Here is a 15,750-nt window from a genome sequence, read left to right on the forward strand (position 1 = left end):
TACAGTGTAGCATGACCGCGCAATTGTCATTAAAAGTGCGACAGTGCTGAAAGCTGAAATTGGCCTGGGCAGGAAGGGGGTAAAAGTGCCCAGTAGGCAAGAGGTTAATTATAAAGCTTCTACCAAGATGGCCACTTTCTCTATGAAGGATTCTGTGTTGTGCAACCTCCCTCTCATGCTCCGGCATAGATTGGAAAAGCCATAGCGGGCTTACAGAGAGAGCGGTGCCTGAACCAGTGAACACACTGATCTGCCTTTTCATAGGTATGAAGATATTGGTGGTTATGAGGCGGGCAGGGCAGTGAAGCGCTCAGGTTAAACGCCGCGATAAATATTCGAAGCGCTCGCTTCCCCTGAGCCAGTTTACGTGTAAAATCTTCCTGTTTGACTGGAGTGCGCCTTTAATATTGCAGCATCTCACTCTGCAATTATCAAAGTAGCATTCGTGTCAAAGTAATATCCGATCTCCAATATATTTGCGGCGAGCGCCGCGGGCTACGTCTGAATTCCACCTCGCTATTGATTACTTTTCTCCAGAAGGCAGAAATGAGATTCCTTTAACAAGAAATTATTCTGAAAACAGATTAGTGTACCATTCCGGCCTTACAAGCAGAAAACAGGCGCGTTTGGGAAAAGTCTGCCGCCGCTGCCTCCCTTTTATTTTGTTGCCTGTAACCGTTTCTGTCCTATAACGGGCAAGGACTGCGAATCAGTCATTTCCATACCGCCAATGCCGCCGCGGAACGCATCGCCGCGCTTGACAGAATGCATGAATCACTGTCGTTGGAGACGTTTTAAAGATGTCTAAATTACATCTATTTTCACCTTAATAACAGGCTTAAAATATCTCTCCTCGTCCCGTTCTTTTATGATGGGAACTACATGTGCGCGGCGCGGCAGAACAAACGTAATTAGGGATTGCAATTCAGGGTAGCGCTCGACTCGCTCGCCGATCTCGTGCATGAGCATTTATGGCGATGTTGCTGGCAATACACAAGGGCCCAGATTCAGGTAGCTTTGCCCCTTTTTTACAGAGGCGCAGCGCACCGTTTTGCCGCTGCGCCTCCATAAATTGCGTGGGCGCTCCGGCAAAATGCCCGGCGTAAGCGCGCGCAATTTAAATGATCCCGTAGGGGGCGTGGATCATTTAAATTAGGCGCGTTCCCGCGCCGAGCGTAGTGCGCATGCTCCGTCGGGAAACTTTCCCGACGTGCATTGGGGTAAATGACGTCGCAAGGACGTCATTTGCTTCAAAGTGAACGTGAATGGCGTCCAAAGCCATTCACGATTCACTTACGCAAACAACGTAAATTTTAAATTTCGCGACGCGGGAACGACGGGTATACTTTAGCATTGGCTGCCCCTGCTATTAGAAGGGGCAACCTTACGCAAAAACCGACGTAGTCAAACAACGTAAACTGCGTACGCAGGGCTCGCGTAGGCTAGTGAATTGTGCATACTATACACTGACCACTACCGGGAACGCCACCTAGCGGCCTGCTTAAGAATGCAGCCTAAGATATGAGGGCATAAGAGCCTTATGCCACGCATATCTCAGGCTGCAGTCGGCGTAACAAGCTCTCTGAATCAGGAGAAGTCGTTACGCCTGCGCAAGTAAGCAATTGCGCTGCGTAACTATGGTTACGCAGACGCAATTGCTTCTTGAATCTGGGCCAAGGAGTGGAGGATCTGTCATGTCCTCCTGACCACATGGGCCCCGTGGTGAAGATCTTCTCCAAACAGGTCTTGTAGGTCCCCGAAAACTGTGCCCATCCCAACCACAGCCAGAGTTTTGTTGGGTCCTCCAAGGCATGTTCCTCCATGAATTTCATAGATCGGGGACTCCAAATTCAAAGAAACCATTCGGCAAGATTCCCTTCCAACCTTCTGAATTAGGGAAGAATTCAAGTAGTCGTCTCCTGAACTGCAGCCGAGGGGCTGAAAGTGGCCCTTGCCTTGCCTTTATCCAGCACTTGGGGAACCGTTTCTCCCACTGATATGTATCACTATTTCTCTCACTAATACCAACAATGGGGCCATTCCTCCCACTGACACCAATAATGGGGCCATTCCCCCCATTGACACCAATAATGGGGCTATTCCTCCCACTGACACCAATAATGGGGCTATTCCTTACACTGACACCAATAATGGGGCTATTCCTTACACTGACACCAATAATGGGGCTATTCCTTACACTGACACCAATAATGGGGCTATTCCTTACACTGACACCAATAATGGGGCTATTCCTCCCACTAACACCAGCAATGGGTCACTGTTTGTCCCACTGACACCAAGGGTGGGGCACTATTCCTCCCACTGACATCAACAATGGGGTACTATTCCTCCCACTGACATCAACAATGGGGCACTATTCCTCCCACTGACACCAACAATGGGGTACTATTCCTCCCACTGACACCAACAATGGGGCACTATTCCTCCCACTGACACCAAGTTCGTGGCACGGTTTCTCCCACTGACACCAATGATGGAGCACTATTTCTTCCACTGATACTAATGATGGGACATATTCCTCCCACTGACACCAATGATGGGCACTATTCCTCCCACTTTTACCAATAATGGGGCACTATTCCTTCCACTGATACCAATGATGGGGACTGTTCCTTCTATTGACACCAATAATAAGGCACTATTCCTGCCACTGATAACAATAATGGGGCACTCTTCCTCCAACTGACACCAATGATGGAGCACTATTACTCCCACTAATACCAATGAATGAGCGCCATTCCTTCCACTGACACCAACTATGGAGCACAATTCCTTCCACGGATACCGATGATTGGCACTATTCCTTCCACTGACACCAATGACTGAGCGCCATTCCTTCCACTGACACCAATGATGGGGCACTATTCCTCCCACTGATACCAATGATGGAGCACTATTCCTTCCACTGACACCAACAATAAGGCACTATTTCTTCCACTGACACCAATGATGGGGTACTATTCCTCCTCCTACTGATCGCATGTAATGTTCTTTATCCCACTAATGTTGGGGCATTTAATGAGGCAGGTGGTGTTTTCAGGAAGCACTCTGCCGGCCCCTCCCACCAGAGACCTAGTGATGACATCACTGAAACAAAAACAAAAAAAGTATTTATTAGGAAAAGCTTTATTTATAAATGTCATTATTACGTTGATGGGGGGGAGGAACCAGGGAAGACTAAATATATGCAGATAAAACATCAGCTTGAAGCAGCGATTTACTAAGGCAGAGGGTGGGAGATCTGCAGAATAACAGGCCGATAATAAGTGACAGGGGGGATAATCAAGCAGACGATGAGCCGAGTAATGAGATTGTAAAAAGTTTACAAGGAATATAAAATTAGGAATGCGATTTCTACTGTAATATTTCCATATTGGGGTCATGAATAGAAGAAAGAACATTTACAAAAAACACGCTAACAGAAGCAGGGCCATCTTTAATGTTGATTGGACCTTGGGCAAAAAAAATCTTGCCCAGCCCCCCCATGCAATTTTGCTGTCCACCTGCTCTGAGACATACAATAAATATCAGCTAGACTAAAAATCAGTTTACTGTATCAGGCAGTGATTGTGATTGGTTGCCAGAGGTTACAACATATCATTACCACTTACTGACTGGTTGCTAGAGGTTACAGCACACATTACCCCTCACTGATTAGTTGCTAGAGGTTACAGCACAATGAGCACATGATTTCTTCTTGTTGGTTGGTTGCTAAAGATTACTGTACAGTAATACTGCTCACTGATTGGTTGCTAGAGGTTACAGCACATCATCTTTTCACTGCAGAGGGGCATTATATACATATGAATGCCGCCAGCCTCAGCTATTTACATATGAATCCCGTCGCTATTTACATATTAATGCTCCCAATATTTACATATGAATGACGGTTATTTACATGTAAACACAGGGTCTGCATTAGTAGCAGGGTCAAGCATTAGTAGCAGAACTTCACACTGAGATATCAGGACACAACACAGGACTAAAACTTCAAGGGGCAAGAGAATCTAAACTAGGATAGTTGGCAAGTATGAGGCAGCTGCTTTGGGCCCCACAACAATGACAGGGCCCCTTTTTCCCTGCCTTAAAGACAGCCCTGAACAGAAGCAGAAGTATAGAAGATTCTGCTACGCAGATATTAACCACTTCAGCCCCAGAAGGATTTGCCCCCTTAATGACAGGGCCAGTTTTGGTGATACGGCACTGCGTCACTTTAACTGACAATTGCGCGGTTGTGTGAAGTTTCTCCCAAACAAAATTGGCGTCCTTTTTTCCCCACAAACCAAGCTTTCTTTTGGTGATATTTGATCACCTCTGCGGTTTTAATGTTTTGCGCTATAAACAAAAAAGAGCGACAATTTTGGAAAAAAAATAATAATTTACCTTCTGCTATACAACATTACTGTAAAAAAAAACTAATTTATCCATCCAAAAAATCGCAAAAATCAGTTGGTGTTCACCCAACTCTCCTCCCGACAGCAGAATTTTGGCAGAAAAAAAAACGCTTGATGCATTTTTTCTGCTAGATGTTCTGATAGACGCAGCATCCGGCATGTCTACATCCGCACCATGGCAACATGCAAAATGTGAAATTATCGGCAGGAAAATGGATATTTCAAGAACCTGTATAAAGTAACACAACTGACAAAGGCCCAGATTTTGCCCTGCGCCCCCGCAAATATTTTGCGCTGCCCTCGATTCACGGAGCAGTAGCTCCGTGAACTGCGAGGGCGCGCCGGCAAATTTGCCCGGCGTAAGCGCGCGCAAGTTAAATGATCCTGCCGGGGGCAGGAATCATTTAAATTAGGCGCGCTCCCGCGCCGAGCGTACAGCGCATGCTCCGTCGGGAAACTTTCCCGACGTGCATTGCGGCAAACGACGTAACATTAGAACATCGCGACGCGGGAGCGGCGGTATACTTTAGCACAGGCTGCCCCTGCTATTAGAAAGGGCAGCCTTGCGCTAAAGTAGCCGTACGGAAACTCCGTACCTGGCTTGCGCGGGGCCCGCGCAAGATTGTGAATCAGTGGTAGTATGCAATTTGCATACTACACGCTGATACACAATGGGAGCGCCCCCTAGCGGCCCCCGCAAGAATGCAGCCTAAAATCTGCGAGGCATAAGAGCCTTATGCCGCGTAGATTTTAGGCTGCAGCCGGTGTAACGAGGTTCCTGAATCAGGAGCACTCGTTACACCGGAGCAAGTAAGCACTTGCGCCGTGTAACTCATGGTTACACGGGCGCAATTGCTTCTTGAATCTGGGCCAAAGTATATAGATTTGGATGGATTATTCCACTGGCAACATAGAGCATAGCAAACAGAGTACAGGGGTGAGGGATATGTAATATACAGCATAGCATACAGAGTACAGGGGTGAGGGGTATGTAATATACAGCATAGCATACAGAGTACAGGGGTGAGAGGTATGTTACACACAGCACAGCATACAGAGTACAAGGGTGAGAGGTATGTAATATACAGCATAGCATACAGAGTACAGGGGTGAGAGGTATGTTACACACAGCACAGCATACAGAGTACAGGGGTGAGGGGTATGTAATATACAGCATAGCATACAGAGTACAAGGGTGAGAGGTATGTAATATACAGCATAGCATACAGAGTACAGGGGTGAGGGGTATGTTACACACAGCACAGCATACAGAGTACAGGGGTGAGAGGTATGTAATATACAGCATAGCATACAGAGTACAGGGGTGAGGGGTATGTTATATACAGCATAGCATACAGAGTACAAGGGTGAGGGGTATGTAACATACAGCATAGCATACAGAGTACAGGGGTGAGGGGCTTGTTACACACAGCACAGCATACAGAGTACAGTGGTTATGAGTCGGCAGTGCCTTGCTGGTTGGCTAGGGGGCAGTGTGGGGCACGATTTGTCTAGTCTCATCTGATTGCACCTTAAATGCACCTTGAAGATTGTGAGGCCACAAGGAAAAGGTGTTCTCCCCTCCCCCAGCCTGCACAATCCTCCCCCTACCATCATTCCTCCCAAAATCTATTGGCTCCATGTGTGTGTCTGTGCCGGGCACCGGACCAACAGGGACCCGCCGGGTCCTTCACAAACACGTGACCAGAGCCTGAGGCCCCAACTGGCCTGTTTTATGTTGTCCTCTCTGTGCCCCGAACCCGCCCACCCTGTGATACCAGCGAATCAACACTCGCCATTGCCTTCCAGTTTCCCGCCCGGGCCAATAAGGACAGGAGGCTGAAGACCCAGAACCTGAAAAGAAGACCGGGGTCAACACAGAAGCTTCAGCGCCGGGGACCAGGGGAGCCGTGACCACTGGAGGGCGCCGCCCGTAGTGCAGACCTGAAGGGGCTTGCCCACGCCCCCCCAAAATCCTCCAGCACCAGCCACCCCTGGACACACCCCTGGAGACACCCCTGGGGACACCACTGGGGACACCCCTGGGGACACCCCTGGAGACACCACTGGAGACACCCCTGGAGACACCCCTGGAGACACCCCTGGAGACACCCCTGGGGACACCACTGGAGACACCACTGGAGACACCCTTGGAGACACCCCTGGAGACACCCCTGGAGACACCCCTGGAGACCAATCCGAACAGACTAAAGGCTGGAAATAAAGCAAGAGGTGGTCCAACAAAATACTGACACAAGGGGGGGATCCTTTTTCCAACTCAGTGATTAGGTTTTTGAATGATTTTTTTTTTTTCCTGACATGCTGGTATTATCTCTTTCACTTGGATGTTATAAGTGGCACTGAGTAAATACAGCTGGATAAAACAAAAACGGTGTCTGTCTTCATTTCAGGCTGCAAAGCAACAATATGTGATTATTTGAACCTTCTCCGGCCCGCTCTATAGCCGAATGACGGTCACAGCACGGACCTTGATTGTCGGGAGGTCGTCATATGATGTCCTCCCATACATGAGCTTTGTGACCAATGAGACTCAGCTGATCACAGATCGGAGTAAGGGGCCGATCCCGGCCCTTTACCACGTGATCAGCTGTCAGCCAATGACAGCTGATCACGTGATGTAAACAGAAGATCGGTCCCTCACACAGAGAGCCGCAGCTGCCTCATCTGTGCCCACAAGTGCCACCTATCAGTACCCACCAGTGCCACCTACCAATGCCTACCAGTGCTGCGAATCAATGCATATAAGTGCATCATCAGTGCCACAGATCAGTGCTGCCTATCAGTGTCGCCTATCAGTGCTCATCAGTGCCACCCAACAGTGCCACCTATCAATGCCTGCCAGTGCTGCCAATCAATGCATATCAGTACTTCATCATCAGTGCCACAGATCAGTACTGCCTATCAATGCCATCTACTAGTGCCTAGCAGCAATCATCAGTGCCACCTATCAGTACCCACCAGTGCCACCTACCAGTGCCCAACAGTGCCACCTACCAATGCCTACCAGTACTGCGAATCAATGCATATAAGTGCATCATTAGTGCCACAGATCAGTGCTGCCTATCAGTGTCACCTACCAGTGCCTATCAGTGCTCATCAGTGCCACCCATCAGTGCCCAACAGTGCCACCTATCAATGCCTGCCAGTGCTGCCAATCAATGCATATCAGTGCTTCATCATCAGTGCCACAGATCAGTGCTGCCTATCAATGTAATCTACTAGTGCCTAGCAGCGATCATCAGTGCCACCTATCAGTGCCACCCATCAGTGTCCATCAGTGCCCATCAGTGCAGCCTCCTCAGTGCTCAATGAAGGAGTAAAGTTACCTGTTTTTAAAATTTTATAACAAACTATGAAACAGTTTTTTTTGTTTGTTTGTTTTTAGCAAAAAATGAAAAACCCTGCAGTGATTAAATGCCACCTAAAGAAATATCTATTTGTGTAGATAAAATTGTAATTTGGGCACAGTGTTGCATGACCGCGCAAATGTCATTCAAAGAGTGCGAGTGCTGAAAGCTGAGAATTGGTCTGGGCAGGAAGGGGGTACAAGTGCCCGGTAGGCAAGTGGTTAAAGCAGGGGGGGGGGATATTTTCTATATTTCTGTCAGTGTCAAATGGTTTGTCTCCTCCCTGTAAACTGATACATTCTGCTGGAGAGCTTGTGCTTTTGAAAAACAACAGGCCAGATCACCAGGTGAAAAATAGAAGAAAGAAAAGGAGAGCAGCCATCACATCTAAGAACTTGCAAGCTGCAATATAATAAAATGTTTGCTTTCGGCTTTAATGAGGTTATAAAAGCAGATTTCTAGTGATTGAATATTTCCCCGCGATCGGTAATCAGGTGCGTTGTGTATTATTATAAACATATGGAACCCGATCGGTATGTGAGAGTCGCTTCCTTGTGCAGGAGCAGAGCGCGGCGCACCGTGTGCCGGATTCACACACCGTCTTCTCTCTCCACCAGAGGACACGGCTCATGAAGGAGGGAGATCTCGGGGGTGACAGTTGTGTAAATAAGCCGAGACAACTGTCACTTCTCTCCTCCAATAACGATGCTGTCTGTCACTCACCCCAACGCACGCACGTCACACGGAGAGAACCACATTCCCTCGTTTGTTTGTTTATCAGAAACATTGTTTCTTTTTATTTCCCACCAAAATAAAATGTTTCTAAAAATAGCCACAGATCAAAGATTCTGATTGGCCATAATGACACCAATGTCGGTAAATGCATGGAAGCTGAATTCTGATTGGAGGGAGACGATTCCTTACAGAGGAAGTCTTAGAAATCATTGAAGAATCTTTATTGATGGAAAGAAGAATCTCCAACGTGCCCGATAGAAAACCCACAACGTTTTTCACTGATCGGATGGCAGTGAAAGCACAACGATCGGTTACTGTGCACTTAGCAGGTATGGAATGAGCTCCATAGGGTGACATGTGGATAACGAGATTGGATTTCCACGCATGATCGTCTACTAGAAAAGAATCCCTATACCTCTCACATCCATGGAATGTCGCTCAGTCATTGGAGGACCACCTTGGCTGCTACACATAAAGCTGGCCATACACTATACAATCTGATTGTACAATCTTCCTTATGGTGGTTATACACAATATAATCTGATAGTACAATCTTTTTATGGTGGCTTTACACTATGCAGTCAGATTGTAAAATCTCCTTTATAGGGGCTTTACAATCTGATTGTACCATCTTTTTTATGGCGGCCATACACTCTAATTGTACAATATCCTTTATGGCGGCTATACAATCTGATTGTACCATCCTCTTTATGGCGGCCATACGATCTGATTGTACAATCTCCTTTATAGGGGCTATACAATCTAATTGTAAAATCTCCTTTATGGCCGCTATACAATCTAATTGTACAATCTTCTTTATAGGGGCTATACAATCTGATTGTACAATCCTCTTTATGGCCGCTATACAGTCTGTTTGTACAATCTCCTTTATAGGGGCTTTAGAATCTGATTGTACAATCTGCTTTATAAGGGCTATACAATCTGATTGTATAATCTTCTTAATCGTGACTATACAATCTAGTTGTACAATCGTCTTTATAGTGGCCACATGCACTAGAAAATCGGACCGATTTATTTTCCAATCGATTTTTCCCTATAGTCAACATTCCAATCGATATGACACACACGAAGAAGTGGATTTTGATCAATTGTTGGACAATGTGACCGTAATGATCGATCGCAGTTCTGTTTCCACTGTGCAATCTTACAATCTGTTCAATCGAAATACGATCGGATTCCTGAGCAAAGTGTCTCGGTCCTGCCGATCGATGCAAAACAATCTGGTTGTACCATCTCCTTTATGGCGGCTATACAATCTGATTGTACAATCTTCTGAATGGTGACTATACAATCGGATTGTATAATCTTCTGAATGGTGACTATACAATCGGATTATACCATCCTCTTTATGGCAGCTATACAATCTAATTGTACAATCTCCTTTATGGCGACCATACAATCTGATTGTACAATCTCCTTTATGGCGGCTATACAATCTGATTGTACAATCTTCTGAATGGTGACTATACAATCTAGTTGTACAATTGTCTTTATAGTGGCCACATGCACTAGAAAATCGGACGGATTTATTTTCCAATCGATCTTTCCCTATAGTCAACATTACAATCGATATGACACACACGAAGAAGTGGATTCTGATCAATCGTTGGACAATGTGACCGTAATGATCGATCACAGTTTTGTTTCCACTATGCAATCTTACAATCTGATCAATCGAAATACGATCGGATTCCTGAGCAAAGTGTCCCGGTCCTGCCGATCGATGCAAAACAATCTGGTTGTACAATCTCCTTTATGATGGCTATACAATCTAATTGTACAATCTCCTTTATGGCGGCTATACAATCTGATTGTATAATCTTCTGAATGGTGACTATACAATCTAGTTGTACAATCGTCTTTATAGTGGCCACATGCACTAGAAAATCGGACGGATTTCTTTTCCAATCGATCTTTCCCTATAGTCAACAACCCAATCGATATGACACAGACGAAGAAGTGGATTTTGATCAATCGTTGGACAATGTGACCGTAATGATCGATCACAGTTATGTTTCCACTGTGCAATCTTACAATCTGATCGATGGGATTCCTGAGCAAAGTGTCTCAGTCCTGCCGATCGATGCAAAACGATTGTCAGCTTTTCCACAAAGGCAGTTTGATCGCATCCAATCGAGATCAGAAGGCTATTCGATGGATTGCCAATTTGATTGAGTCAGATATCGATTGGATGATACAAATGATTAATGTCACACCTAATCAGTCCATTGAATGTATCAAATGGGGCAGATGTTTGCATCACATAGTTGATTGTACAATCAGAGCCTTACGGTGGCCATACACGCTTCAATTTTATCATCCGATCGATGTGCAATTCAATCAAAATGATCAGCAAACATTCATAAAGCCGTAACTTCCCTTCTAAACAATGTAGACTCATTTTCGGTCAAACAAAGTCGATCGGCCAGGGCAGAAAATGATCAATCATTTTGCACAGACAAGCTTTGGTCATGAATTCTAGTGTATAACGATCGATCGATCAGATTATTTGCTTGTTCAAATAGAGATGCAATCGACAACTCCCAATCGCATCTTCCAAGTATTCGTTGAAATCCACGTCCCTGTGTGTGTGTCATATTGATCCATCGGTTTGTCAGCCATAGATCGATTATCCCTATCGGGAAAGACTGATCGGAAAATAGAATCGATCGTCTAAGACATCATTCGATGGATCTGACTTGTCGATCGTACAGAAGATCAGACTGTCGATCGTAAGGACAAACCACACGTATGCACCGATGACAGATCACGTGTTTCCAACCTACAAGAAATGGCCGTGTAAATTGCGTGCCATTGATTATCGATAAATGGTCGTCGTAAAAGGATCTTCAATGATATCGGAAGGGCTGGAAAATTCCTTCTCTACACAGCGTTTTTTTTTATTAGGACGCCAGTCAGAGAATTTCTATACAATAAATAAATATGATTTTTCTTGGGATTGGGAGCGCTGTCCGTGGGCGGCCGCGCAGATCGCCGTTCTTTATTTCCCAGAAAACCTGGACGAGATCCCAAGGCAGGACGCCGGGCATTAATCACTGAACAAGCAAGCGAGAGTTACATCATATCACATAAAAAGCGCGCTGTAATGACTTCGGAAACGCAACTTCTGCATTGCAATCTTTTCTCTACTGATACTGACAAGATGCCTGATAAGGACAGCAAGGGCGCCATCTGCTGCTCAATTTCTTTAGTGCATATAAGAAAAAAAAAGTGCAAGAGTCTTCCCCATACACTGAGAAAACAGATTGGTGGGGAGGGCGGGGGGTATTTTAAGATGAAATGTGACATTTACAGTCGCTGCATCCCATGCATTGGACATGTACAAAGCATATCTTTTTTCCTGCAGAGGATCACATTAACTCTTCTTGCAGACAGAGCTCTACTGCACCCCCTCCCGACAAGGGGTTAAACGCTCTGGGCAGAAATTGATTGTTTTAACCCTTGCTGGTCCACTTGGGCTACCTTAGCACAGGCATGTGACTTGCAGGATTTTCTAAAGACAATGTCACGTTTGTGGGGGGGGGTCCTGATGTTGAGAGGAAACTGAGCTCACGCCATAAATCAGTCATTGCTGTGAATGGCAAAATATCAGTATTCAGGGCACATACACGAGGAAGCCACAGGTACTCTTGCCCTCTTGCCCAATTTCAGAATGAAAGGGCAAGTCATTTGCTTGATGGGGCCAATCAGGGAGCCCTTGGTAGGTAGCTTATATGCAGATAGATCCTCAACAATCGTAATATATATATATATATTCATCACATTTAATAATATATCTATCTATCTATTTTATATAGATATATATATATATATATATATATATATATATATATATATATATATATATATATATATATATATATATGTATATATATATATATATATATATATATATATATATATATGTATATATATATATATACACACACACAGTTCCACAGCATTATAGAGGCAGCAGGCTATCAAATATAATATTATATATATATATATATATATATATATATATATATATATATATATATATATAAATATATATATAGATATATATTTATATATCTATATAAATATTTGATGAATATATCTATATATATATATATATATATATATATATATATATATAAAATAAAATAAAATAATAAAATATATATATATATATGCATAGATTCATATCTATATATAGATTTTGCTATATATATATATATATATATATATATATATATATATATATATATATATATATATATATATATATATTTATTTATTTTTATTTTTTATTTATATATATATATATATATATACATATATATATATATATATCTATAGATATATATATATATATATCCTATATATATATATATATATATATTTTTTTTTTTTTATCTATATATGTCAAGATATATATCTAGATATCTAGATATATATCTACATATATATCTATAAATAGCCATAGATATATATATATATTATTTTTTATATATAAATATATATATATATATATATATATATATATATATATATATATAGATATAAATATATATAGATATAAATATATATAGATATATTCATCAATATTTATATAGATATCTATAGATATATATAATGAATATATATATATATATATATATATATATATATAGATATAGATATATCCTATATATATATATATATATATATATATATATATATATATATCTATATATATATATATATATATATATATATATATATATTTATTTATTTATTTATTATACTATATTTGCCTCTATATTTGCCTCTATAAGGATGTGGAACTGTAAGGTTGGGCATGCTGTGGCTTGTAGTCCTGCAAAAGCCTGCCAGGGAAGCAGGCAGAGGCATGCAGTCACCAGCAAATGCTCAACTTTCCTTTTCTGGTCACTTCTTTATCAAAGATAAAGGTTGCAATAACCACCGAGTTGCATCGCTTTAACGTAGACCCTCGTTTTTCGAGCTCATGATAGTTAGAATAAAATACTACACAGCAGGCAATTGCTTGAACCATCAAGCTGAACACCTGTAACATAAGACATGCCAACAGAAGGCTAAACAGACTGGCACGACAGTAAAATAAAACTTCCCTGATAGAAAATAAAGACTAGCTCCTGCAAAGTGCTGTTGAAGAGATGGTACATCCAGCACCATGGAGCTTTGGAGGGTTCATGAGTTAAACCAACCACAGAAGTGCAGAAAAGAAGGCAGGAAAGGGCTACTTACGCTGCTGTTGTGTCCCCCGGTCCAGTGGACCATGGCTTGGTTATGGGCAGAGTCTCCAGTCAAAGGAAAGCTGGTGCTGCTTAGTTTTAGTTCCTCCATCCTGGCACGGTTTATCCTCCCTTCCTCCCTGGACCCCTTGGCATCAGCTCTCTTGACCTTCTGGGAATCCAGAGGGAAGCCGGTCAAAGGTTCCTCGTCGTTGGGGTCAGATGGCAGCATGATGCCCAATCTGGATTGGTCCCTCTTGACCCTGGTCATCTTCCGTTGGCCCTCCCTGGGCAGCTTGTGGTTGCCACCTTTCTTGGACGACTTTGGAGCGTCGGTGCCTCCTGGCCGGTCGCCACCTAAAAGATGCAGCTGTTGGACCTCACGGTGCCCCTCGCCCACTTCCCCATCCTCCTTGTCCTCGGCACCAGTTGAGTCCTGCACAAGTTCCCTGGCCACCGACTGCAACCCGTGGTCCCTCAGCTGGATTCGGGTGTGACATTGCCTACAAGTGATGTCCCCACTGGCACGAGCACTGAGAACCAAAAAGATCCATAGGGGTGCCAATAGACTGGCATAGCAGTGCTCCATCCTTGGGTGCATCTGGGTGTGCTTCAGTCCAACAACAACCCTCGTCTCCAACTCATCGGCTGCTCAAGGTTTTTTTTTATTAATATTATGAGTAATAAAAGGGTGGAAAAATCGCTTTTTCCGGCTAAAAGTGCTGGAAGATGCGATCAAGTGAGCCCCCACATGGGGATCAGCTGAACTGAAGCCAAAGAGCAGAACCCCACACTCTACCAGCAGCAGCAAGTCACAAGCAATCCACATCAACATCCACAGCTCATCAGTAGCCGGTTGGCATTTGGTACCAGGGAAGTCAGGGCAGCATCAGCATCCTTCAGCCAGGCAGCGTTCTGCCACTGCTGCTGAGTGCAGAGAGAGGAACTGGCAGCCTGCAAGATTGAAGTCCTCCCCTGCACACATTAGAAAAGGAGTTGATTCACTTGCATGTAGGTGCATCTTCCACAACTGCTGTCATGAGCAAGACTCAGAGAGGAGCAGCCTCCAGCTTGCATGGCACAAGGAGCAGGAGGCAGCTGGGAGAGGCAGGGACAGGGGTAGCCCAGCCAGGAGGAGGAGGAGGGAGGGAGGGAGGCATGTCAGAGATCTCAGCAGCATCCTTGTGTTCAGATCAGGATCTGGTGACGGGGAGCCTCCTGCAGCTGGACTCGGGAGGACGCAGGCGATACGAGGACTACGGGGGCTGGGGGGGTATTTATTTTACGTCTTTTCGATTGGTGCGGGTCCCACCTGTAATCTATTAACCCTTAATGAGCCAGATGCTGATTGTTGCCCCCCCCCCCATTATGCAGTATTCTAATATTGAGATACAAAAAAAATAAAAATTAACGATCAACTTTAACTTAAAGCAGTATTAAATCCAAAATCAAAAACGCAATATCTTTTAGCTTTCCAACTCTTATGCCCTGTACACACGATCGGTTCATCCGATGAAAACGGACTGATGGGTTTTTTCATCAGATATCCGATGAAGCTGACTTTCATCAGTCGTGCCTACACACCAACAGTTAAAAATCCGATCGTGTCCAACGCAGTGACGTAAAACACGACGACGTGCTGAGAAAAATGAAGTTCAATGCTTCCGAGCATGCGTCGACTTGATTCTGAGCATGCGTGGATTTTTTGACTGATGGATTTCCCCACAGACGATCGTTTTTTTTGTATCGTTTTTTTTAACCATCAGAAAATTTTAAAACAGGTTCTATTTTTTTTCACCGATGGGGGGAAAAAACGATGGGGCCCACACACGATCGGTTCGTCCGATGAAAGCGGTCCATCGGACCATTTCATCAGACTAACCGATCGTGTATACAGGGCATTAGATGTGGTGGCTGCAATATTTTCCATTTTATAAATATATATATATTTAGCTAGATTCACAAAGAGTT

The 15,750-nt window shown here is 43.9% G+C and overlaps 1 protein-coding gene across 1 annotated transcript in view; it reads right to left on the bottom strand.

Moving 5' to 3' along the window:
- The window catches only part of SORCS3 (sortilin related VPS10 domain containing receptor 3), a 774,589-nt gene extending 759,660 nt beyond the window's left edge, over positions 1–14,929 (bottom strand). The window contains exon 1 of the mRNA XM_040361656.1: positions 13,793–14,929. Within this exon, the coding sequence (XP_040217590.1) occupies positions 13,793–14,380 (588 nt within the window). The 5' untranslated portion in view covers positions 14,381–14,929. The remainder of the gene's footprint in view (positions 1–13,792) is intronic.
- Between the last annotated feature and the right edge of the window lie 821 nt (positions 14,930–15,750).

Source organism: Rana temporaria, chromosome 8 (genome assembly GCF_905171775.1).
Source record: "Rana temporaria chromosome 8, aRanTem1.1, whole genome shotgun sequence".
Taxonomy (NCBI): domain Eukaryota; kingdom Metazoa; phylum Chordata; class Amphibia; order Anura; family Ranidae; genus Rana; species Rana temporaria.